The 25,498-nt window shown below is 38.7% G+C and overlaps 1 protein-coding gene across 3 annotated transcripts in view; it reads left to right on the top strand.

Annotated features, from left to right (window-relative positions):
* The first annotated feature begins 910 nt into the window (after positions 1 to 910).
* The window catches only part of EPC2 (enhancer of polycomb 2), a 119,216-nt gene continuing 94,628 nt past the window's right edge, over positions 911 to 25,498 (top strand). For 2 of the 3 annotated variants that reach the window (XM_025935181.2, XM_086718545.1), the window contains exon 1: positions 912 to 1,353. In XM_025935181.2, the coding sequence (XP_025790966.1) occupies positions 1,201 to 1,353 (153 nt within the window). In that variant the 5' untranslated portion in view covers positions 912 to 1,200. Of the gene's footprint in view, positions 1,354 to 25,498 lie in introns of all 3 variants that reach the window. The other variant, XM_086718544.1, reaches the window with a different exon arrangement.

Raw genomic sequence — 25,498 nt, forward strand, 5'->3', positions numbered from 1 at the left:
ATCATCTCATTAACGTGAAAGATCTCTGAGGGTTGGAACTTTATTTCAAACTTCTTTGCGTCTTCCATAATACCCAGTATTTCACACACATCTGCCACTTCGGAAATGTGTGCTGCCTTGATTAACTTTCATAAGTTTAACTCCTAAGAACACTGCTTTTGAAATCAGAATAATATCTACCATCCACTAAATAACTCTAATAAGTTTGGGTGACAGGTTCAAGGGCACTTGTTGCATTTGGCAGCCTCAAACATTAATCCATACTGCTGCCATTAGCATCCTCCCCGCGAAGGATGAGCGAGGATGTATTACCACGGAGAGCTCTTGGGGCAGGTACTGAATAGAGGATACAGGGTGGAGGGGCTGCTTGACCGTTTTCGGGGCGGGCGGGACTCCGCAGATCTGCGCCGCTCTGAGTGGGCAGACGGAGGGGACCTTTCGCACCTCACGGGGATGTGCGAATTAGCTGGCGTTCGGGGCGCGGTGGAGACAGCGCTAAGTACAGGCTCGCTGGTGGCTGTTGTGCACTGGTTGACATCTTCCTTTCCCGCTCACGGACTTCTGCAGACACGCGCTGCTCCGCGCGGCCGAGCTTTGCCCGGCGCTTTCCCTCGGGGCACTCTGCGAGCGGGGTGTCGGGGCCGCGGAGGCAAAGGTGCACGCTCGGGGGCGCGGGTTAACTTGCGCACCTGGCACCTGCCACACGGCGAGACGCGGACCAACGAGCCGAGGGCCACCGCCGCCCCCTCTCCCCCGAGCGGCCCGAGGCTGAGCACGCTCCCGCGGGCCGGCAGCGCCGCGGAGAGAGTGGGTGGGCAGGCGAGGGAGGGGAAGGGAGAGGAAGGAGGGAGGGAGGGAGAGGGCGAGGCGCGTCCCCGCGGCGGGGGCGCGCTCTCGCGCGGGCTGCCGGGATCGCTCGCCGCCGCTGTGGTAATGTCCGCCATGTTGGCCATGGCGCAGGGAGCGGATCGGGCGGGCGAGCGGCGGATCTAGTGTGTGGAAGCGGCCGCGGGCGGCGGGGGTCTGTTTTCGGGCGGGGTGGGCGCCCATGCTGTGGCCGGGGGCAGTGAGGAGGAGGAGGAGGAGCGGGCCGGCCGCGCTGCACTGAGGAAGGAGGTGGAGGAGGCGGCGGGAGTCCTCCCCCCCTCCCCGCCCGCCCCGCCGCCGCCGCCCGGGCTGTTCCTGTAAGGCGGGGAGACAATGAGTAAACTCTCCTTCCGAGCGCGGGCGCTGGACGCCGCCAAACCGCTGCCTATCTACCGCGGCAAGGACATGCCTGATCTCAACGACTGCGTCTCCATCAACCGGGCCGTGCCCCAGATGCCCACCGGGATGGAGAAGGAGGAGGAATCGGTAGGGACTCGAGTGTTTATTACCCCCCCTTCCCTCCTCCCCCCTCCCCTTTGTCAGTCGGGCCTCGCCATTCACAGAGCGCTTTACGCTCGCTGGAGGGCGCCGCTGCCGCTCCAACGCATGGGACCCTACGCCGGCGGAGTAGCGTAAACCCTCTCGGCCGGCGCAGCGCCCGCCCGCGGCCGCCATGTTGTTGCGTCCCAGTGTTGTGATTAGCTCGCAGCGCCGCTTACGCTGCCGTAAGGGGGCCTTGCCGTAAGCGGCGGCCGGGAATGGCGCAGGGGATGTTCTGGCCGCACTTGGCGTACGGCCTCTGTTTACCTTCCACTCCGAACCTTCCTCCGGCACGGGGTTAATTAATGGGCGAGGGATCTTTTGGCTAGGAAAGGTTTTCTCTTCCCACTTTCAAATTTAGTTTTGCATTGGGTTCTCGTTGAAATTACTTGTGGAAAGTAAAGCGCGTTCATAACAAACACCTTCCTCCTAGCAAGGTAATCCCGGCTCCCCGGCCGGCGGTGGTGCAGCGGGATGAGGCGGTGCAGCAGGATGAGGCGGTGCAGCACTGCGGCGGGGGAGGGCGGGAGCAGCGACTACCCAGCGGGGTGTAGCGGTAGAGAGCCGTTGACCGGCTAGCTCCGCGGCGGCGAGAGGGACGGCGCTGCCCACCTAGCCGGGACGGCACCGGTTCGGCACACAGCGTTAGAAAGCAAACAGGGATATTCACCTACGAGCCGCTGGCGCTGCCCTGTCCCCGCGCCGCGTCCCCGGGAATTGTCATCATAGAGGGTGGTCTTTTGGAAGTTGAGGATTTAATGCATCCAAATTGACGGTTGCATTTTTGATAACACAACGGTTTCTGCAAAGATTCTGCTTTTCTCCCTGATGGAATTTGGCATACTGTTGAATTTTGTCTGGCTTGACTGTGTTTATGACTCTGGAGTGGTGTTAACTTGCGTGCGAAGTTCATAGTAACTGCACCCTCAAGGATTTCTTCAATGAACCTGCGGTCCCGCCTTATTGTCAACCCTGGGTGTGCGTGGATTGGTTCTCTTGCTTCTGTGACTGTCAGAAGAAGGCTCGAGGTTTCTGTGATTGGTTTTCTCTTTTGACTATTAATATTGCAGGAAATGCTTTTATGCCTTTGATTGGCTGCTCCAGTTCTGACCTCATTATATTACCCTGTTATTACTACTTTCTGCTGTGATTTAATCACATTTTTCTTTGGTCTTTGATTATTTGGAAGTCTTACACTTTCAGGAGAAAATGAATATGGCAACGGTATCGGGATGAACATTAAGTATTCAGCTTTCCAAAAAATAAGATGAAAAGCCAACATTTGCTGTAGATTTAGATCTAAGTCATATGAGAATATTCGTTTTGTTTTAAAAATGAAGTTTATTTCTAGCAGCTCAATTTTCCATGGGAACGATAATTAAAATAAAGTTATAGTATGTACAAGAATTGAATTGGACTTTAAAAATCACAACTTTGTATTCCACAAAGTTAAATTTTTGTTAATATTATTGTATGGGATTTGACCCAAGAGGAGAAGTAGCTTATGAATCTTCAAGTATCAGTAGTGATGTAATTACTTGGATCCAATTATTTGGGTTTGAGAAGAACTAAAATCAAGAAGCTTGTTCTAGAATGAACAATTAACCCGAAAGATAAGTTACTTTTTGTGAACTGAGCAGCAATATACTTACAGCTTTTGGTCCTTAGTTTGCCACATGTGTCTTGGTATTTTACCTGAATTTAGGAAGAAAACTTGCAGTTTAGTTATTTTTTTAATGATGTATTAAAAACAAATAATTAAACCCTTTCACTGTTAACTTTTTCAGTAACAGTTGTGATTTTCAATCTGGAGATTGGAAATCAGATTATATTGGATTATTTTCAGTAGCCTGCTTCAGTTGCCCACTTCCAGGGAAGAAGAAATCCAATTTATGATGGAACTAGAGTTGAAACCCAGGACTTCTGACTCTTTGGTCCTTTCTGCCTCTTTGATGTTACAAGTGGTGGTACTTCAAAACAAAACTGAACAAACCCTGACAGTTAAGATTTATAACTATCTTTTGCTTCCCAGAATGTACAGTTGGGGTGTTCGTTTTTTCTTTCCTCTTTTTTAAATTAACATGTAAGAAGACTTGTGCTTACATGAGTGACAGTCGATTCAGTTCTTCTGGTCCTGTTTACAGGACTTCTGTTATTGAGCAGAATTATTTGTTCATTTTAAAAAAATGTTCTGCCTTCGGCACCTGGGTGGCTCAGTCAGTTAAGCTTCCGCTTGATTTCGGCTCAGGTCATGATCTCATGGTTTGTGGGATCAAGCCCTAAGTCGGGCTCTGCTCTGACAGTTTCTCTGTCTCCCTCTCTCTCTCCCTCTCTCTCTGCCGTTTTCTCGCTCATGTGCACTCCCTCTTGAAATAAAATTAAAAAACTGTTCTGCCTTGAAAAGCAGTTCTAAGCAGCAGTAAAATATAAATTTCATAAATGTTTTGTGTTTCATTTGAGTTGTATTTCTTTTTTTTTTTTAATGTATGTTTATTTTGAGAGAGAGAGGGCATTCACGCAAGCAGGGGAGGCAGAGAGAGGGAGACAGAATCTCAAGCAGGCTTATACTCACAACCATGAGATCATGACCTGAGCTGAAATCAGGAGTCAGACCCTTAACCGACTGAGCCACCCAGGTGCCCCTGAGTTGTATTTCAATTCAACTTCCATTACCAACATGTTCTAGTTACTTTTGTAAGTATTTTTTAAATTATATAGACTTGTAAAAAAAAAAATAACAACCTTGGCTTGTGGATTTATAATTGTTGCTTTGCATTTCTAACTATCCACAATATGACTCCTTTCCTGCTTGGTTGACAGAATCTTTTGACTTCACTTGAACCACCTTCATGAATCTTAACCTCCATTCTCACTCCGCCCCCACCCCGGTAAAATTAAAAACTGTGTCTATTGGATTATTATTAGACTTTGTTTATATAGTCATTGACTCAGTTTTGAGTTATATTTTGATAATACTTAGATGAGATAATCTAGGCATTCTTTGACATTGGTAGCACTCTCATCATTCTCTTAGCTCTTTCTTTTCTTTTGGACATGTAGGCATCTTCTTTTGTTCCCTTTCCTCATTTTCCTTGTCTTTTGCCTAAGGTCTGCCAGTAGGCATCCTCCTAAACTTGGTCTCTATAGTGCTCTACATGACACTTGATTTAGGTCAAATACTGTTAACTTGTGTTTATTTAGAATCTAAACCAGAATGATCAGGTGATCATCACAACACCCCTTGAGTGTTGTATAGAGATAGTTGATGTTTTTTGATAATACAGTACTTAACCATTTTTCGACTACTACTTGTGTCCCAGATACTATGTTAATAACTTTACATACGATTAGTTCATTTAATCCTTTTTAAAATTAACTTTTTTGAGTTATTTATATGCAATAAAATGTGCTCATTTAAAGCATAGAGTTTATGAGTTTTGACAAACATGTACACACAAGGAAATGCCACCACAATCAAGATAAAGCAACATTTCAAACACCCAAAAAATTCCCTTGTGCTCCTTTGCAAGTCATTGCATCTACACCAGTAGTTCTAAGCAATTACTCATTTGTTTTCTTTCCCTATAGATTTTAGTATTGTTTTTTCTAGAATTACTTTTAAATGGATTTCACATACTCTTTCGTGTCAGGCTTCTTTTGCTCAGCATGATGCATTAACGATTCATCCTTGTTACATGTATCAGTCCATTCCTTTTTATTACTGAACAGTATTCTAGTGAATTGTTGTAATATATTCATCCATCCATCTGGATATTTGAATTGCTTCCTGTTTTTGGTTTTCATTGAATCTTTGTAACAACAGCCTATGTAGTATTATTGTTTCTGTTTTATGGATGAAAAAACTGTGGGTCTCACTGTTAGTAACTGGCAGGGCTATAATTCATGCCCTTGGTTTTAATATCACAAAACCCATTCTTATAACCACTGTGATTCATGTTGACTTCTTACAGAATCCCAAATTAGCTTCTGAACTGTTAAGTTCATTACAGGTTTTGTAAACATTGTTTTACTTTTTGTAATTGGGGAACTTTGAAAGATGACATTGATTTGATTGGAATATTAAATTACTAACTAGGGGCGCCTGGGTGACTCAGTCGGTTGAGTGTCCAACTTCAGCTCAGGTCATGATCTTGCAGTTCAAGAGTTTGAGCCCCGCATCGGGCTCTGTGCTGACAGCTCAGAGCCTGGAGCCTGCTTCGGATTCTGTACGTGTCTCTCTCTCTCTCTGCCCATCCCCGGCGTGTGTGTGTGTGTGTGTGTGTGTGTGTGTGTGTGTGTGTGTGTGTCTCAAGTAAATAAACATAAAAACAATAAATTATTAAAACAAATAAGTAAGTAAATTGCTAACTGTAGTTTTTCATCACTTAATTGTGTATGATTTTTGCTTTTGGCTTTTCAGATTTTCTGTTTCTTTTTCCTTTTTTCTTAGAAGTTTATTTACTTTGCTTCTCTGTAGTGGTACCATTATGTTTGTCTGAATGTTTACGTTACCATAAGCATGTAAGAAATTTGTGGGAAACTATTATTTTTTTTGTTTAGATTTTATTTTAATAGAATATAATCTATGTAAGGACAAGGATCTTTGCATATTTTGTTCATTAATGTATTCCGAGTATCTGAAACTGTGCCTGGAACATAATATATGTTTGCTAAATGTTGGTTAAGTGTTGAATGAGCCTCTTTTTTTTTCTTTCTATACTAAGATCAATGTTTTTATGAAACACTGTGTGTGCGTGCATGCGTGTGTGTGTAATTCATTAGCAGATTTTGGGAAATTATTCATGGAATTCTTTTTGGTTTCTTACTTTGATACAACATGTACCTAAATACTAAATGTATATGTTTTTTCCGTCTTGAGTCAGAGGCCCCTTTAAATACACAATTTTGAACACATAGGTATGGCTGCAATATTTTTATTTTGTGTTAATTACCCTTCTCATAGGTGTATATAGATTTGTATAAGATACCTTTTTGTATTAGAGTGAACCAAAATTTCTATGAAGCATGTGATTCTGCTTATTTTCAATTTTTAAAAATGTTTTATTTATTTTTGAGAGAGAGACCGAGTATGAGCAGGGGAAGGGCAGAAAGAGGGAGACACAGAATCTGAAGACAGCTCCAGGCTCTGAGCTGTCAGCACAGAGCCTGACGCGGGGCTCGAACTCTTGAACTGCGAGATCATGACCTGAGCTGAAGTCAGATGCTTAACTGACTGAACCACCCAGGTGTCCAATTCTGCTTATTTTTTTTTAATTTTTTTTTTTTAATGTTTATTTATTTTTGAGACAGAGAGAGACAGATCATGAACAGGGGAGGGGCAGAGAGAGAGGGAGACACAGAATCCGAAACAGGCTCCAGGCTCCGAGCTGCCAGCACAGAGCCCGACGCGGGGCTCGAACTCACGGACTGTGAGATCACGACCTGAGCCGAAGTCGGACACTTAACCGACCAAGCCACCCAGGCGCCCCTAATTCTGCTTATTTTTAAAGAAAAAGATCATGACTGATTTGAATTGCCATTTCTCCTTTTATGCTTTAGTTGCCTAATTTTGATATCCTCTTAATATTTTAAGCAACAATGAGAGTAGGAATATATTCAGTTTTTCTTACATTTCAGAGTTTTTTTTGGCACTAATACATTTCATGTTTCATGATAGAGGAGTTCTAGAGAGGGTATAAAATAAAATTTCGTAAATTGATATTGTAAAAACACTGAGCATTTATTCTTTGAACAAAAGCATATACTAGCCAGTTATCATCTGAGTGCCCGGTGTTATCTAAGTATGACATCAGGAAACTTTTGAAGGGGTAACCATGGATAAGAGTATTTGTAAGGCTGTGTGCTGGAGTGTTGCTAGGATTAAAATTAAAAGAAGAATATGATACAGAACTTGACTTCGGGAAATGTAAATGAGTCATTGAGGTCAAAAACATATCTGGAAAGTTAGCAGAAACTACCAGGTTAAGTTGACCTGACAAAGAGCATTAGAAATAGTTAAATTGTAGTATAGTTAAGAATTAGAGAAAACTGTTACTAGAATGTATAGAGGGATTGGAGAGAGATTTAACAAGTTGGGCTTTCAGGTTTGATTGTATGGTGTGTGTTGAAGCGAATACTTGAATCCAGGAATGTTTATTTTTTTTATTAAAAAAATTTTTTTTAATGTTTTTATTTATTTTTGAGGGGGAGAGAAACAGAGTGCAAACTGGGGAGGGGCAGAGAGGGAGGGAGACACAGAATCTGAGGCAGGCTTCAGGCTCCGAGCTGTCAGCACAGAGCCTGACGTGGGCTTGAACTCGTGAACCACAAGTTCAAGTTGAGTGGAAGTTGGACGCTTAACCGAATGAGGCACCCGGAATCCAGGAATGTTTACAGCAATTTCTGTGGATGTTAAGTAGAGTAAAGGCAGTTTCTTTCATTTTGCATGTATTTTATCTGCCCTTTTCAATCCATCATCCCCTGCTGATAGAGATTTCAGGAGGGTAGTACTGCATCATTTCTGAGCACGCCATTCTCTTAGCTCTTTCTCTTTGGTTTTTTTGGACTTACAGATGGCTTTTACTTCTTCTCCTTACTTTGTTCTGTGCTATATCTTCAAAACTAGAAACTGTTTGTAACAAAGAAGGCACTTACTAAATATTTGGTGAATTAATGAATAGAAGTTGAGGTGGAGATAAGGCTGCAAAAGGGGTACAATTATACCAGATGACAGATAGTTTCAGATGTTAGCCCAGGGGTTTGTAGAATGGTGTAGAAAAAAGAGCACTGACTTGCAAGTGTGAAGTCTCTTTCTAGTTTTGTTTCTGTTCTTTAGTGGCCAAATGATTTGGGAAAGTTGCCTACCTTCTCTGAGTCTCCGGTCATTCATCACTACCATCACAGCTACCATTTATTGTGCGTTAGTGAGTGTGTTGAGTACATGCCAGGCACTTTGTTAAACTCAGTAGGTGGTTTACGACTCATTATAACGATAGGATGTATAGTAGGTGCTATTATGTCTTTTTCTAGAAGACGAAGCAGGCTTTGGAGATTAAGTATCTTGCCGAAGTTCACTCCTACTTGGACTAGAACATAGTAAAGCCAGTATTTGAACTCAAATCCTGTGAGTGATTGAATCTAGAGCTCTGACCTTTACCACTGTACTGCTTCCATCTGTAAAATGAGTGGGTTGAGAACTAGATGATACCTAAGTTTATTACATTTTCATTGTTCTATACTACCATGGAAGAGTCATTAAAAATTTTTGCCTCGGGGAATGATATGAAAGAAGCTTTAAGGTGAATGCCTTTTGTAAACACATTTCTTTCTTTTTTTTTTTTTAAATTTTTTAATTTTCTTTTTTTTTTTGGTAAACACATTTCTTTAACACAAACTTTTAAGGAATGATTTATCTGTGGGGTAAGTTTAGATTTCATCAGTATCAGGTCTCTAAAAACGAAGCCTAAAAATGTTTAACAGGTAGGATCATTAGGTTGATTTCAAGTAACAGAAACCAAATCTGGTTTCTTTTTTTTTTTTAATTTTTTTTTTTCAACGTTTCTTATTTATTTTTGGGACAGAGAGAGACAGAGCATGAACGGGGGAGGGGCAGAGAGAGAGGGAGACACAGAATCGGAAACAGGCTCCAGGCTCCGAGCCATCAGCCCAGAGCCCGACGCGGGGCTCGAACTCACGGACCGCGAGATCGTGACCTGGCTGAAGTCGGACGCTCAACCGACTGCGCCACCCAGGCGCCCCACCAAATCTGGTTTCTTTAAGGTTCCTAGGTGTTGCCTTGAAGACCCCAAAGAAGGCTTGAACGGTCAAGGCTTGAGAATGCCAGGAACTAGGGCAGCTATGGGCTTTTTAGCAGCAAGTGACATTAATATCACTAAACTCTAACAATTCCCAGTCATTTGAGAGGTAGTAGTGTAGTGGTGAAGTGCATATCTTCTTCTTTGAGCCAGACTGAATGGTTCTCATGGGTTGTTGAGAGCATGAATTTTGTGCTTGGGACAGTTTGTGGCATTCAGTAAGCAGTCAATAAATATTAGCTGTTATCATCATTGTTATGTTTCTTTTGTTTCAGAATTGCAGATCCTGGTCATTATTGGTTTGGCTTGAATCAGGTGTCTGTGTACCTATAAGTCTGACAGTCTGACAGGGGAGGTTAGTACATAAGTGCTGTTAAGGGCTACTTTCCTGAGAATGAGGCTTTAGTCAGGAGCTGCCCTTTAGACATTTACTGCTGGTGTGTATATAACATTGTGACCAAAAGTTATGAAGTTAAATTGTTAATTAAATTGTTTTAATCCATAGTTTGATCCAAGGTGAATTTGGATACTTAGGGTATTTTTATAGACCTTAAGTTTGTAAGGTGTTTTAATGGGATAACAATATTTTACGTATTTCACAATATAATGGTAGGATGTGTATTGCCTTTTTTAAATGAAATTCAAATTAAGGACTATAAAAGAAGTCTCCAGAATCTTTTTAAAGAAAGCATACCCTTCATACTAATTTTCCAAATAGTAAGGGATGCATTTTGTGTGACCTCAAAGAAGTTATTTAACTTTCCTGGCCCTGAGTTTCCTCATTTGTGAAGTAGAATTGGATTGAGTGACCGTTAAAGTACCTTTGGGTCTAAAAATTACTTGCTTCTGTGAATCCACATATCCATCTACTAGGCATATTGTCCAGAATGTTAATTAGATGAAAAGAACTAACAAACGAAAGACTAAATATTAGGAAGATACTAGTAGTTAAGCTTTGTTTAAAGAGTTAATTATTGTAATCCTGTTAATTTGGTTTAGAGTCCTTTTTTTGTGAGGTTCAGTTATATTTATCCACTATTTAATACTGATTTTTCCTAGAGATCAAAAGAGAAGTCCCCTCTGTATGTTTTGGATATGATCAGTTCCCTTTTCATGGAATTTTCTTTTACTGTCTCTTACTGTAAATGTCCTGAATTTTGGTATACTTTTAGCCCAGACAATTTGAGTTTTAAAATAAATTTTTTAGTATCTCCCGCTTCTCACTTGAGGGATGTATGTGTATGTATGGATATGGATATATGCATGAGAGAGTGATAGATACTTGTTTTCCCATTTAGACCAAATGCCTTAAGGAAGGTGTAAAGTCTTTGTTTTACTCAGCAGAGGCTGGATTACCTATGCAGGTTCTTACGTGGTAGAAAGTTTGTGATACAGGCATTGACCATAATACTGGCCACTGGGATTGGATTTGATTGTATTATTAAACGTACAGCTCTGCATCTTCATTTCAAGTACAGTTGAGGTAGAAAAACCAGTAATGGATGTGTAGGTGACAGCTGGTAGGAATAAGCCATGAATGAGACCAATGTAGATAGCAGTAGGTCCATCATGATTATTTGATTTTATCTTAAAACTGATCCTTGCTGATATTTTGACTTGTTTACACTTGCATGAAATAGAACTTTGGGTTTGCCTAGTCTGTCATCCACCACTGTTTTTTTGTGGGATCAATAGTGGAGGAAGATGACAGCCACTTCCAGATTCTTCTTAGCACCATTTTCTTACATTTGTTTTTAGGTTTCTTTTTTCTTGCCAGCTAATATCACCGTGCAGTCAGAAGAATGCAGAGTGAAAGAGTCAGCCTCTCTGCTAGTTCTCTAACTCATATCTTTACTTCCAGCTTTCTCACTTCCCTTTTTTGGGAGGAATGTGGGCAAAGGATAGGAGGTTGTTGGTTGGGGAGTTGACAAGCAGCCCTTATTTGTACTGTTAATTTGATGAAATTGGTACTTCAGAATTGTGCCTTAGGTTCCAGGCCTGGCCTCTGTCACTTTCTCTTTGGGCAAGATAAATTACTTCATCTCATTAAGCCACTTTGCTTCATCTGTTTAATGAGAAGTATCTTGAAAGGTAATCTTAAAGATTATCTTTTTGTGGACTTAAGTCAGTGCCTTATACAGGCAACTGCTTTTTTTTTTTTATTATAACAGTCTTCAGTTATATAGGCTAATAAACGTGAAGGAATATGGAAGAGTAAAATATACAGAGTATCTCCATACATTATTCTGTGGAATAGTTTCACATTTTTTTCTCCAGTCAATTAAATATATTTTTATAGTTGTCAAACATCAGCAGATTGATACGTATATTTTCCTCCTTCCATCTCTTCCTGGCAGAGCATTTTAACAATCAAAATGATTTAAAAAATTAAAGACTTTAAAAATTAGCAAAGAAACTAAATTTTCAGCTAATCCTCAGAGTAATATTTGACTCCTGAATAATTGATACTGTATTTGTTTTTAAAAGTGATTTCCTTTTTTCTTTCTTTTTCTTCTTCCTTTTTAAAAAATTTTTTAAAATGTTTATTCATTTTTGAGAAAGAGAGAGAGAAAGGGGCGGGAAGGGCCAGAGAGAGAGGGAGACATAGAATCTGAAGCAGGCTCCATCCAGACTTTGAGTTGTCAGCACAGAGCCTGATGTGGGGCTCCAACTCCTGGACTGTGATCATGACCTGAGCCAAAGCTGGACACTTAACCAACAAAGCCACCCAGCACCCCCGCTTCTTTATTTTTTTGATTGTTAGTTGGTCATGGGGAAAATAAATTTTAGTGATGAAAATCTGTTCAGTGGGTGGTATACATTAGAGAATCAAATGACGAGAGACATTCTAATATACCAATGAACTCTGGGATGAACACTTAAGTTTGGAACTTTGGAAAGCATGGTACCAAAGAGGTAATCTTGCCATTTGATCCTTGGGATATTTCTCAACTGGCATAGTTTTGGCATTCAGTTTTTTGGGTGTATGGGACTGTCACAGGCGTATCATGAAGTTTATTGATATCCTGCCTGCTAATTGCGATAACCCTGAAATGTTTTTTTCTCGATTTCCAAATGAGGGCTGTGGGATCTGATTTAAGAACCATTGTCCAAGGCTTCTTAACCTTTTGTGACTTGGGACTTTTTGACAGCTTGATAAAATTCCTGCTTTTCCCATCCCCTGCTGCAACCCCCAGTTTGTCCTCTGTATTTAAGAGTTTGTTTTTTTGGTTCGTCTCTTTTTTTTTTCTTTGTTCATTTGTTTTGTTTCTTAAATTCCACATATGAGTGAAATCATATAGTATTTGTCTTTGTCTGACTTACTTCACTTAACATTTTACTCTCTAAATCTATCCATGGTGTTGCAAAAATGGCAAGATCTTATTCTTTTTTATGGCCAACTAATATTCCATTATATATATGTGTGTGTGTGTGTGTGTACACATATACACACACCCCACGTTTTGTTTATTCTTTCATCTATTGATGGACACTCAGGTTGCTTCTACAGCTTGACTGTGGCTTATAAATAATGCTATAGTAAACATAGAGGTGCATGTATCTTTTTAGTAGTGGTTTTGTTTTCTTTGTTCCAGTTCTTTGTCCCAGTAGGGGAATTACTGAATCATATGGTAATTCTACTTTTAATTTTTTGAGGAATCTCCATACCGTTTCCAACAGTGGCTGCCCCAGTTTGTATTCCCACTAACAGAGCATATCGTTCCTTTTTTTCTCCCACATTCTCTCCAGCATTTGTTTTTCCTTGTCTTTTTTGATCATAGCCATTCTGACAGGTGTAAGGTGGTTTTGATTGTGATCTCATTTGTTTTGATTTTGTCTCATTGTGTTTTGATTGGCATTTCCCTGATGAATAGTGATGTTGAGCAGCTTTTCATGTGTTGGTTGGCCATTTGTAGGTCTTCTTTGGAAAAATGTCTATTGCAGCAAAAAGAATGTAATACCTGGGAGTAAATTTAACCATGTAGGTGAAAGACCTGTACTCTGGCAACTATAAAACAGTGATGAAGGAAATTGAGGAGGACACAAACAAATGGACGGATACTCCATGCTCATGTATCGGGAGAACCAATATTGTTGGTTCTACAAAGCAATGTACAGACTTAATGCAATCTCTATCAAAATACCAATAGCATTTTTCTCAGAAATAGAACAAATAATATGAACATTTGTATGGAACCACAAAAGACTTTGAATAGCCAAAGCATTCTTGAGAAAGATGAACAAGGGTAGAGGCATCACAATCCCAGGCTTCAAGATATACTAGAAAGCTGTAGTAATCAAAATGGTATTGCACTGGCTCAAAAAATACACACAGAGATCAATGGAATAGAATAGAGACCCTAGAAATAAACCTGTGCTTATATGGTCAATTAATCTATGACAAAGGAAGCTAGAATATACAGTGGGAAAACTGGATAGCTACGTGCCAAAGAATGAAACTGGAACACTTTCTTACACTGTACACGAAAACAAACTCAAGAGTGGATTAAGGACCTACACGTGAGACCTGAAACCGTGTAACTCCCAGAAGAAAACATAGGCAGTAATTTCTTTGACATGGGCCATAGACACATTTTCCTAGATAGGTCTCCTGAGGCAAGGGAAACAAAAGCAAAAATAAACTATTGGGACTACACTAAAATAAAAAGCTTTTGTATAGCTCAGGAGACCATCAACAAAATGACAAGACTACCTACTGAATGGGAGAAGGTATTTGCAAATGATGTATCTGATAAGGGGCTAGTACCCAAAATATATAAAGAGCGTATACAACTCAATACCAAAAAGAATCAAGTAAAAAATGGGTAGAGAGCCTGAATCAGTATGGTTTTAAATGCATAAAATAGAATCACATAAGCCAATTATATTGAAAGTTATCAAAATAATATGTTTGTAATTTACATGCTTTAGTAATACATTAATGACAAGATTTAGAGTTGAATCTAATTATCTTAGTTTTAATGTTTGAGAGAGGGAGGGAGAGAGAGAGAGAGAGAGAGAGAGACTGAGCGACTGAGCACGAGTGCGGGAGGGGCAGAGAGAGAGAGGGAGACACAGAATTCGAAGCAGGCTCCAGGCTCCAAGCTGTCAGCAAAGAGCTGGACGCGGGGCTCGAACTCCCGAACCATGAGATCTTGACCTGGTCTGAAGTCAGACGCTTAACTGACTGAGCCACCCAGGCACCCCTAATTATCTTTTTAAGTAGTGATAAGTATAAACAATATTTAAGTAGTGATAAGTATTAACCCCTAATTATCTTTTTAAGTAGTGATAAGTATAAACAATATTTGGACAAGTGCAACCACTGTAATAGGACAATGAAACGATCTGTGATTTCTGTTGTATTGCTAGTCCTGAGTATTACTAGTACTGTTATTTTGCCTTTTGCCTACATTAGTAATTGAAGGAAATGTTAAATTTGATAGAAGTTAGTGGAATAAGAGAAATGATTGTTTTCTCACCCAAGTTTATGGCCCCTCAATTCTTTCTTTGGAAGTTTTGAAGGTCTTTGACCTGAGGTTTAGAATCCCTCAGAAGAATTTCTTTGGCCCAAATGGCAACCTTATTGCCATGTCATCCTTGTCCCAAATATATAGGTAGGCTAAAGATTTTATTTCTTATTACTATAAAGGAGATGTTACTGTAAACAGAATATGTTATTTTTGTGTGTAAGATATTTTCTACGTTTTTTAAGTTGGAAAATAATATACCCACGTGATGTAAAGATAAAAATTTATACCACAAAATGATATATATGAAAAGTAAATGTCCTTCCTCCCCACATCCCAGACACTCTACAGAGGCAGCTGTTGTTGGCATCATGCATGTGTATCCTAGAAAACTGCTAAACAAATGCTTATTTCTTGTATTCATTTTGTAAGTAATATGTGACCTTAGAGTTAGTTTCTTAATCTAGAGTCATTCATTAAGTCAGGTAATTTTGATTTTAAATTTAAAAATCTCTGAGGAATTGAGAATTGGCAAATTGTAGCTTTCTAATTGGATTGTTTGGAGTTTAGACATAAAACCTTAATCTTTTATTCCCATGTTGCAGTTTGGCTGTCTGTAAGCCTTGCATTGTGCATAGGACTTTTGTTTATTTTTCTATATATAAAATAAGTATTTTAAAGTCCGATTAACTATTAAATGTCTTGTCGGTGAATTTTTTTTTTACCAATTATTTATGGCCTTAAGTAGCAGTTTAGGTCAGAAGAGCAATAATAGGCTCCCCTTTTGAAGAAAGTCATCTTATTTCGGGTTATCATATTGGTAAGCTGGATCTTTCACACAGACTGCACTCTTTCAAACTTTTCATTGCAGTTGTTTGTGTTCATTCATTAAGTAGCTCCATGAGTGCATGGACTGTGTCTGTATTACCTTTGTATCCGTCATCTGGTGCAGTGAATGATGTATGGTAGCTGCTTACTAAATAGTTGCTGATGGAACGAGCAACGCCTGTTATGTACTTTAGGTTACAGAAAGGAATAGAGGTGGTACCTGTCTTCAAGCAGTTTGTAGTCCCAAAGAAAAGAGTTGTACATGGATGAGTGCATATAAGGTTTAATGTGTTATGTAAAAAGTAAAAATTATATTGTGGAAATTTGTGTCACAAGGACGTGATTTGAACAAGAGTATGTCTGAGTTCGTGTAATAGCTAGTAGAAGATACCAAATTGGGGTGTCTGGGTGGCTCAGTCGGGTAAACATCCAACTCTTGGTTTCAGCTCAGGTCATGATCTCACTGTTGGTGGGGTTGAGCCCTGCACTGGGCTCTGTACTGTCAGCAGAGATTCTCTGCTGTCTCTCTGGGATTCTCTCTGTCTCTCAAATAATAAACTTAAAAAAAATACTACTGAATTATTTTTTACAAATGAGTTTTGAAGTTATTTTGTATGCCACGATGTCATGAGTTTTTTGTTTATGTTTTTTTTCCTGGTACATTTCATTGCTTTTCATATTGGAAAGTGTGTGATGTCCTGGAGAGTTGTTAGAGGGTTGAAAGAATTTTTGTGGTCTAGTGTAGAGTCACCTTTTAGGATAGGCAAACTTGTGTTAAGAGCATTTCCTGTTGTTTTTGTTTTTGTTTTTGTTTTGGTTTTAAGAGCAGTTCCTGTGTAAAGAGCTGTGGGAAGAGAAACTTTGTGATATGAAGGATGATCTGAAGAACTAGTGCTGCCTTATTTATTGTACAAGTAATGTGGAGATTTTATTTATTTTGCTTTAAAACACAGAGGACACTTTCCATGGAGAAAGGACTTAGAAGATTTTCTGTACATTATAGGTGCTTCAGACAGCAGTAGTTCCCCTTCAACTTTATCTGAAATACCAGCTCAGCCATCTTACATTCATCAGGGCTTTCAAAATACCTCCAAAAGAAATAAAGAAGGTTTAGGTCAGTGATTCTCAAACTTTGTCATGCATCAGAATCACTTGGAGGGCTTGTTAAAACACTGATTGCTGAGCTTCATTCTGACATTGTAGTTTTTAGTGGATCTGGAATGGGACCTAGGAATTCGTACTTTTTAACAGGTTCCTGATGCTGCCTGTCCAGTGACCCCACTCTGAAAACTACCACTGTAGGAGGAAGAATAGCAGTTCATCTTGACCACATAGCAGAACAATCTGGGGTGCTTTTGTAAAGTACATGTGTTTACCTTAGACTTCCCAGCCAAATCACAGTTATGGGTGATTCTGATTCTAGGTCGAAAAAACGGTTAGTTATGTATGCCCATGTCCCCTGCATGTCTGCCTTGCATTTTACCATTCCAGTAAGGAGTATTTCTCTTATTCATTGGCTTTTGAACTCTTTTGATTGACTCACTGTGTGTGTGTGTGTGTGTGTGTGTGTGTAGCTGCAATAAAACTGAAATAAAGTGTGTCTTGACATGCACACACACAAATATACTGTTGGGTGTTTGTTTATGCAGTAGTTATGTTCTGTCAAGTTGCCACAAACAATGGATTAATGAATACTGAACCATTGCTTCTAAAGGAAATACAGGGCTGGTTCACAGGAACCTCTCTGGTCACAACATTTTCATCAAACAAATCAATACAAATTCTTGTTTTATGCATGTTTGTGTTTTGAAGATACTTTATTTAACATATACTATTTGATTCTTGGCATTGAACTCACAGCCAGCAGCACTGTAAGTCATGCCTGAATGAAACTTGTCTAACACAGTTTCTCTGTAAGTTACATCACAGCCGTCTTGTGCTTGAGAACATTATAGCACTTCACTACTGCATTTGGGGAGTCCATAAACAATGAAATCATCAAAAAACTATAAAAATGCAAAAAAGTGGCACTAAATAGAATGTTAGAAATACACTTATTTATAGTATAAGAGCTGAAAGAAGAGTGTCACCTCCTTTTACCTCAGCTGGGAACATGATTGGGATGATTTGAAAGCCGCTTTGCACATTCTTTGAATGACTGTGAAAGTACTGCACATACTGATTTTGGGGATCACACATTTGTGTGAGGTGAATTTGCAAACACAGAATTTGTGAGTATTGAGGATTGGCTATACATATACCCAATAGAAATAGCTATTTCTGTTTTGTTAAATGAGCTAGTTACTGATTTTATGATTGACTAGAGATTCAACCCATAGTTTGAAAAACACTGTTCTGATACAGCAACACATGTTACATATAACTTACTAGTTACGCAGTGTTAAGTAGTTAAGTGATATTGCTATATATATATAGATAGATAGATAGATAGATAGATAGATAGATATAGATGCGTGTTTGTGTGTTTCCTTCATGTAGAGTATATAAGGTTTAATCTTGATAATGGGGAGCTGTGGTTTTGGAGGGTGCATCATCAGGTTTGTATTTGTAAAAGATCATTGTTGATGGATGGGTTGTGGAGGGCAGCACATGGCTAGCAGTGATAGTGGTGGTGGCAGAGGTGGCAGAACAGAGACTAAGCGAGTTATAAGGCCAAAGCACTGGAAATGTGATTTCTAGCTATGTATTTTCAGCAGATTTGTGACAGAGTAAAGACAATTGGAATGCTTTGTGGATTAAGGGATTTCAATTAAGTCTTAATTTTATATCAGGGATTCTTAATTGAAATTTCTGGTACCTAGATAGACTTAATGGGGTCTGTGAACTTACTGATTTTTAAAAATTATTTTATTTTAGAACAAAAGTGGGGGAGAGGGGCAGAGAGGGAGAGTGAGAATCCCAAGCAGGCTTCCTTATGCAGGGCTCAATCCCATGACTCCAGGATCATGACCTGAGCTGAAATCAAGAGTCGGATGTTCGACTGAGCCACCCAGGCACCCCTTACTGATTTTTTTTTTTTTAATCACAGTTTTATGTAGGTCTCCTGATTACTCCTCTCATCATCAGGTTATTAATGAAGAAAATGACGTAGAGGAGGTTAAGAATTACAGTTTAGTAGATAGTATAGATTGCTTTTTTCATTGTTAATCCTTATTGTATATGAATCACAAAGTTCTAAATTTTCTGAGAATTCTAAGGAGGTATTTAAAAAGCTTTAGACTGGGGCACCTGGGTGGCTCAGTCAGTTAAGCGGCTGACTTCCGCTCAGGTGATGATCTCATGGTTCATGAGTTCAAGCCCCACATCTCTCCTGCTCTGTGCTGACAGCTCAGAGCCTGGAGCCTGCTTCGGTTTCTGTGTCTCTCTGCCCCTCCCCTGCTCTCTCTCTCTCTCTCTCTCTCTCAAAAATAAACATTAAAAAATTTAAAAAGCTTTAGACTGAGTTTGTGTTATTATGAAATGCAGAATTTTTACGTGGAAGCACGTTACTGAAGAAAGTAAATGTACTGAATGTAAAGAAGATTCTTTGAATCGTACTTTACAAAAGTAAAATTTAGATAATTGTTTGCCTGTATTGTAGTGAATTTGTGTTTAGAAACAGTGGTGTAATTAAAATTTGCCTAATATGGTTTTTGTTTTTAGGGCATGATACAGCACAGGAAGATACTCATTCTATAGAGTGGTAATGCAGTACACATGATCACTGGAAACGTGCTCAGCCACCTGAGCATGTCTGAAGTAGCTAATGTCTTTGTAAATTGGAAAAGCAAACCCCCAAAACATCCAGCTTGTTTTATCTGTTTTTGAAAATACCCACCTCTCCTTTGTAGCAGCATCATACATATATGCTTATATGTGAAACATTCAGAATATACCCATAAGTATAAAGAAGAAAATACAGATCCCTTGCAATCCTACCATTCTGAGATATCCACATTTTTGACCTTTGTGGATGTACTTCCTTCCTTGCTTTTTTTCCCTCTGTATTTATAGGTATATAAGTATAGGGTGTGTGTGTGTGTGTGTGTGTGTGTGTGTGTGTGTGTGTTAAGAGAGAGAGATTTGCTTTTTTTTATAATTTTTTTTTTCAACGTTTTTATTTATTTTTGGGACAGAGAGAGACAGAGCATGAACGGGGGAGGGGCAGAGAGAGAGGGAGACACAGAATCGGAAACAGGCTCCAGGCTCTGAGCCATCAGCCCAGAGCCTGACGCGGGGCTCGAACTCACGGACCGGACCGTGAGATCGTGACCTGGCTGAAGTCGGACGCTTAACCGACTGCGCCACCCAGGCGCCCCAAGAGAGAGAGATTTGCTTTTTAATCTCTTCCTTTCAGATTGAGAAATCTGTGGCCCAGCCTGAGTCATCTTGTCAATTATTGGATTAACCCTAGTTACTGTAGCCTGAGAAGTGGATGGTATAAGAGAATGGCAGTTTGCATTTTAATCATTGGTGTAAAGGGAGTTTGGGGAGGAAGGAACAGGGATTCCCCAAAACAAGGGATTAAGGCATAAATACAGTTGTTAAAAAAAATTCCTGTGGGATAGGCATTGATTCTGATTTGTTAAATACTATAAGTAGGTGGTGTTCCATTGTACATTTAATCAGTGTCCTCTTGATGGATATTGGTTGTTATGTAGCCAAAATTTTCATTTCTTAATGAAAGAATGCTTCTGGTTTTTTAATTAAAATTAAGGTCGTTTTGCCACCTCTCTCAAAATTTACCTCAAGATTTCTTCTAGAACCTGTCTGATTTGTTCTAGTACGCATGGCTCTGTAGGTCCTTTTTTTTTTTTCCATCTAAATGCATGTCCAGTTGTCCAAACACCATTTAAAAAAAATCTTTTCTTCCTGGTTTGAGATGCCACTTTCATCATCTTTGAAATTTCTTAGCCATTTGGATTTATTTTTAAATTTTCTATTTTGTTTCATTGGGCAGAAGACTTTTTAAAACACGTTTTTTTGAAGATATACTGTTGTAATATCAATCATTTCATTGTTTTATTTTTATATTTTTATCATTTAAAAAATACATGGTGAGGCTAGTTCTAACATTCTTACTGCTTTCCTTTTCAGAGTTTTCCTTACTATTGTTGCTCGTTTATTTTTCCATATGACCTTTAATCAGAAAGAAAATGTTGGGGTTTTACTGGCACTTACCATACATTTGTAAATTAGCTTATAGATAATTGACATCTTTGTGATGTTGACTTTTTATCCAAGAACATGATTTGTCTCTTCATTTGTTAGAGTCTAGTTATATTTATTTTCAGGAGCATTCTTTTTCTGTTTGCTTTGTTTTTGGTTAAACTTATTTCTCGGAATTTTATTTACTTGGTTGCTATTGTAAATGTTACCTTGTTTTCTATTATACTTTATAACTTGTTATTATTTGTATTTTTAAAAACTATTGATTTTTATATATTAATTTTATATCTTGTGACTTTAAGTTACCTGATTGTACTTACTTTTGCATGGGTTCTCTTGAGTTATTGAGCTATAAATATCATGTAACTTACTTACAGAGATAGTTTATTTCTGCTTTTCTAACTAGTGTGCTTCTCATTACCTTTCATTATTTAAAATTTCTGTTGGAAAATTGTTTCCATTCCATATTGAATAGTAGTAAGGATAATGGGCATCTTTGTTTCTTACTTCAGTGTGACTGCTGGTAGTGTTTCTCCATTAAATAAGATGTAGATTATTCTAGACTGATTTATAGACATAGAAAACAAAATAGGTATTTACTCGGGCACCTGGGTGGCTCAGTTGGTTAAAGGTCGAATTTTGGCTCAGGTCGTGATCTCACAGTTTGTGAGTTCAAGCCCCGCGTCAGGCTCTTTGCTGACAGCTCAGAGCCTGGAGCCTGCTTCAGATTCTGTGTCTCCCTCTCTCTCTGTCCTCCCCCACCCCCTGCCTCTCAAACATAAATAAACGTTAAAAAAATATATAGGTACTTACAGTAGAATATTATACATATGTATGTAATTTCATAAAAATAATATGTAAACCTCCAGTGTTTCTACCATAAATGAGTCTTGAATATTTTCAAATGCCTTTTTGGAATTTGTGGAGATTTTCCCTTCAGATCTGTTCATTATTGATGAATTATAATATTGAACCATCCCCAGCATTTGTGGAATGAACACCATTTGGTGATGAGGTATTATTCTTTTTAAAATATTTTTAGTCTTAATACATTCTTCTCTGTAACAGGATTTACAGAGATTTGGCGTCCTGTTGGCCCAAGGTGGCCACTCGATAGCTTCTAAATTTATATCTATTTAAGCAGAAATCTCTGGCTGAGAGTAGTGATTCACTCTCATTTCTAACTTCCCAGGAGATATAATATGATTGACCTAATTCAGGTAAGTTATCTAGCCTGATTCAGTTGATTGTGTTTGGGGTAAGGTGAGATGATTGACTACCTTGGTGGATAGCAACCCACTCCTGGGGAGACAATGGTAGTTGAGAGAGTGGACATTGGTGGGAGTGAGACTGACTTCTCAAAAGGTGTCTAACTATAATTTTGTATTTTGCAAAATCCTGTTTATATAGTTACATAGTTAGCAAAATTCCAGGTTTTACTGAAACAGACTAAGATTTCTTTTTTAAATTGTAGTCTATTATTGGATCACCACTGGCTTTCTTATCTACTCTACAGTACACGTTTTCAGTGGTTACTTGGAGTTAAGAAAGATCCTAAATGGCTGTCCCTCTGAGTCACCTTTCACCACTACTGCCTACCCCACTGCAAGGGGAAAAGTTCTTAATCTTAGCATATGTGTAAAGGTGTATATATTCAGTTCTGACATCTATTCCAGTGTGGGGGATCCCCCCCCCCCCCCCCGCACACACACACCAAGCAATTCTCTGACATCAGTGGAGTGTCCTACAATTCAACTCAATTCTGACACTGGAGATAGCATTAGATCCTAAAGGTTAAGGGCTCAGTTCTACAAGACTGTTCCCCTCCTCCACTTTCAGATGCCAATCACGAGTTCAGGTAGTCGCCTGTGCATCTGACTGACTGGTTCTAGATCGACGTATCCAACCACCCCCTCCTTAGGTTCAATTAATTTGCTAAAGTGGCTCACAGAACTCAGAGAAACGTTTTACGTGGTAGATGACTGGTTTATTAATAAAAGGATAAAACTCGGGAACAGTCAGGGAGAAGGCAATTTATAGGGCAACATATGGGGAAAGGGGCACGGGGTGTCCATACCCTCTTGGAATTTGCCACTCTTCCAGCCACCTCCATGTATCTATCAGCCTGTGAACTCTCTGAACCTAGTCCTTTTGGGGTTTTTTATGGAGGCTTCATTACATAGGCATAATTGATTAATTAACTATTGGTGATTGATCTACAATCTCTAGGCCATCTCCTCTCCCCAGAGATTAGGTTTGGGACTGAAAGTTCCAATTCTCTAATCACATGATTGGTTCTCTTGACAACCAGCCACCATGCTTAGATGCTTTCCAAAAGTCACCTCATAACATAAACTATATATGCTTGAAAGGGATTTGTTAGGAATATCAAGTCACACTTATCACTTAGGAAATTCCAAGAGTTTTAGGAGTTCTGTGCCAGGAATTGGGACTCACATCGAATGTGTATTTCTTGTTATCACAGTATTACATGGGTTTTCAAAAGTTAGAATTTAATTATGTATAGCAAATTTTCTATTTGAAAGATGTCTTTCTAAAATAGATTTGTTGAGGTATATTGATGAATGAACAGCACATACTTAACATGTACAGTTTGTTGACATTTATATACACCTGTAAAACCGTTATTACCACAGTTAAGATAATGAACATATTTACCATCTCTAAAAGTTGTTTCCTCATGCTCCTTTATAAGTCCTCTCTCCTTTTTTCGGGCAAACACTAATCTGCTGTCACTGTGGATTAGTGGTTTGCATTTTCTAGATTTTTATATAAATAGAGTCATTAAGCATATATTCTTTCTTGGTCTGGTTTCTTTCACTCAGCATGATTGTTTGAGATTCATACAAATTATACCATGTATCAATAATTCATTCCTTTTTATTGCTGAGAGTAGTCTCTTTTATGGATATACCACAGTTTATCCACTCACCAGTTGAGCAAATAAAGCTGCTGTGAACATTTGTGTACATCTGTTTTCATTTGTTTTGGGTAAATACCTGGAGATTAAACGGCTTGATTATATAGTGGGTATATTAAAACTGTTTAATTTTTTTGAAAAGCTGTTAAACTGTTTTCCAGAGTGGTTATACCATAAAGATACCTTTTGTGAGATGCATAGTTTAGAACCTTGCTGTTCAGTTTGGTCTGTGGATATGGCATTACTTGGGAGTTTTGTTAAAATTGCTTGAATTTGAAGTCTCATTCTACACCTGTTGAATCAAAAATGTGCATTTTAAAAAGATCGCTAGGTGGTTCATATATATGCACATTAGAATTTGAGAAGCTTGGGTTTAGAGCAGTAGTTCTCAACCTTTTTTTTTTTTTTTCCTGTAACATCTGAGGGTTTTGATACATTTCTATGAAATTCTCAAATGGGTCCAGGAGATGGAGGATGGTTTTTTAAAATCTAACATAATATTGATGAATGCAGAGTATTCTGCCTCCCCCACCTCCCCTATGTGATTGCTTCCTTCATAGTGGCAGTAGAGTGTTTTTTGTCTATTGCCCATTTCAGATTTGGTGGTTTCCGGAAGAATTGCTTTCCAAGCATTTTTCCAAGTATAGAGCTCTATAGTCTGGCACAGTTTTTTTGTGGGTGAGAGATACTTATTTTCTTTCTGTGTAATTTCTAGGGTGAATGAATCCAATTTGCTAGCTTTTTTTTTTTTTTTTTTTTAATGTTCTTATTTTTCCTTTGCATAACCAGTGATCAAATTCTTGGTTGTTTTCACATATAGGTATCTTGAAATTTTCTGTAAGAGCTGTCTCTCTACTCTTAGTATTCAAGAAATGCAAAATTATACCGGAAATAACTTTGTTAATCAATAGATGAATTTGCTCAGTATCAAATAATGCTTTTTAAAACCCTGTGTCAGTGATTTATTTTTGCGTAGTTTTGAATTTTCTCTACTACTGCTCATTTCTGTTGTTGTTTGTGGATATTTAAGAGCAAGCCAGCCATTGATGTTATTATCACCTTCCTAAATTAGTGTTGATGTTGAAGGTCAGGGTCTTAATCAGCATCAGGAAATTCTCAATTTAAAACAAGGTTTCAAAAACCCAACAATTAGATAACAAAGATTAATCATTAGTTACTTTATCAAGTGGAACTAGTTGCTGTTGTATAACTTCTGATTGACTTGTTTTCCAAAACTGGATTTGTAAGTCAGGTTCTAGAATTATAACGTGTGTGATAAAATATGTCTATACAATAAGATTACTTTCACTTTTACATTTCTGCTTAAGGTATCAGTTACTCCAGCCATTAAAGTCCTCTTACCTTCTTTTCTTCTTCAAATCCCCACAGGCAGTTAAGATAGAGAAACTGAGGGTGATTCAGTTCTTATTCATTTAAAATTTAACACAGCTGTTTTTCAGAAGAGAAAAATCTTTACCCTGTTATTAAATTCTAAAAAGAATTTATTGCAAATGGGCACTTACCTGTTTAGTTGATAAATGTCTTTAAATCCACTTTTATAGAAAAAAACAGAAACCTTAGTAATGTGACTGTTTATTGATTTTTTAGCTAAAGCTAATATATTTCTTTGGGAGGCAAAATTAATGAAATACATATAACTTTACTTACAAAAGCAGTATTTAGAATATTAGAGGAATGGATAGGTAGCATATTGAGAGTAGATATCCCTGTCTTCCTAATTTTATGGGAGAAGCATTCAGTATTTCACTGAAGTACGATGTTGTGGGTTTTGTTTTTAGTAGATCTCCTTTATCAGATTGAAGAAATTCTCTTATATATTTTTAGTTTTCTGTGAATTTTTAGAAAGG

This window comes from Puma concolor, chromosome C1 (genome assembly GCF_028749965.1).
Source record: "Puma concolor isolate L17-30 chromosome C1, mPumCon1.1.hap2, whole genome shotgun sequence".
Lineage (NCBI taxonomy): Eukaryota > Metazoa > Chordata > Mammalia > Carnivora > Felidae > Puma > Puma concolor.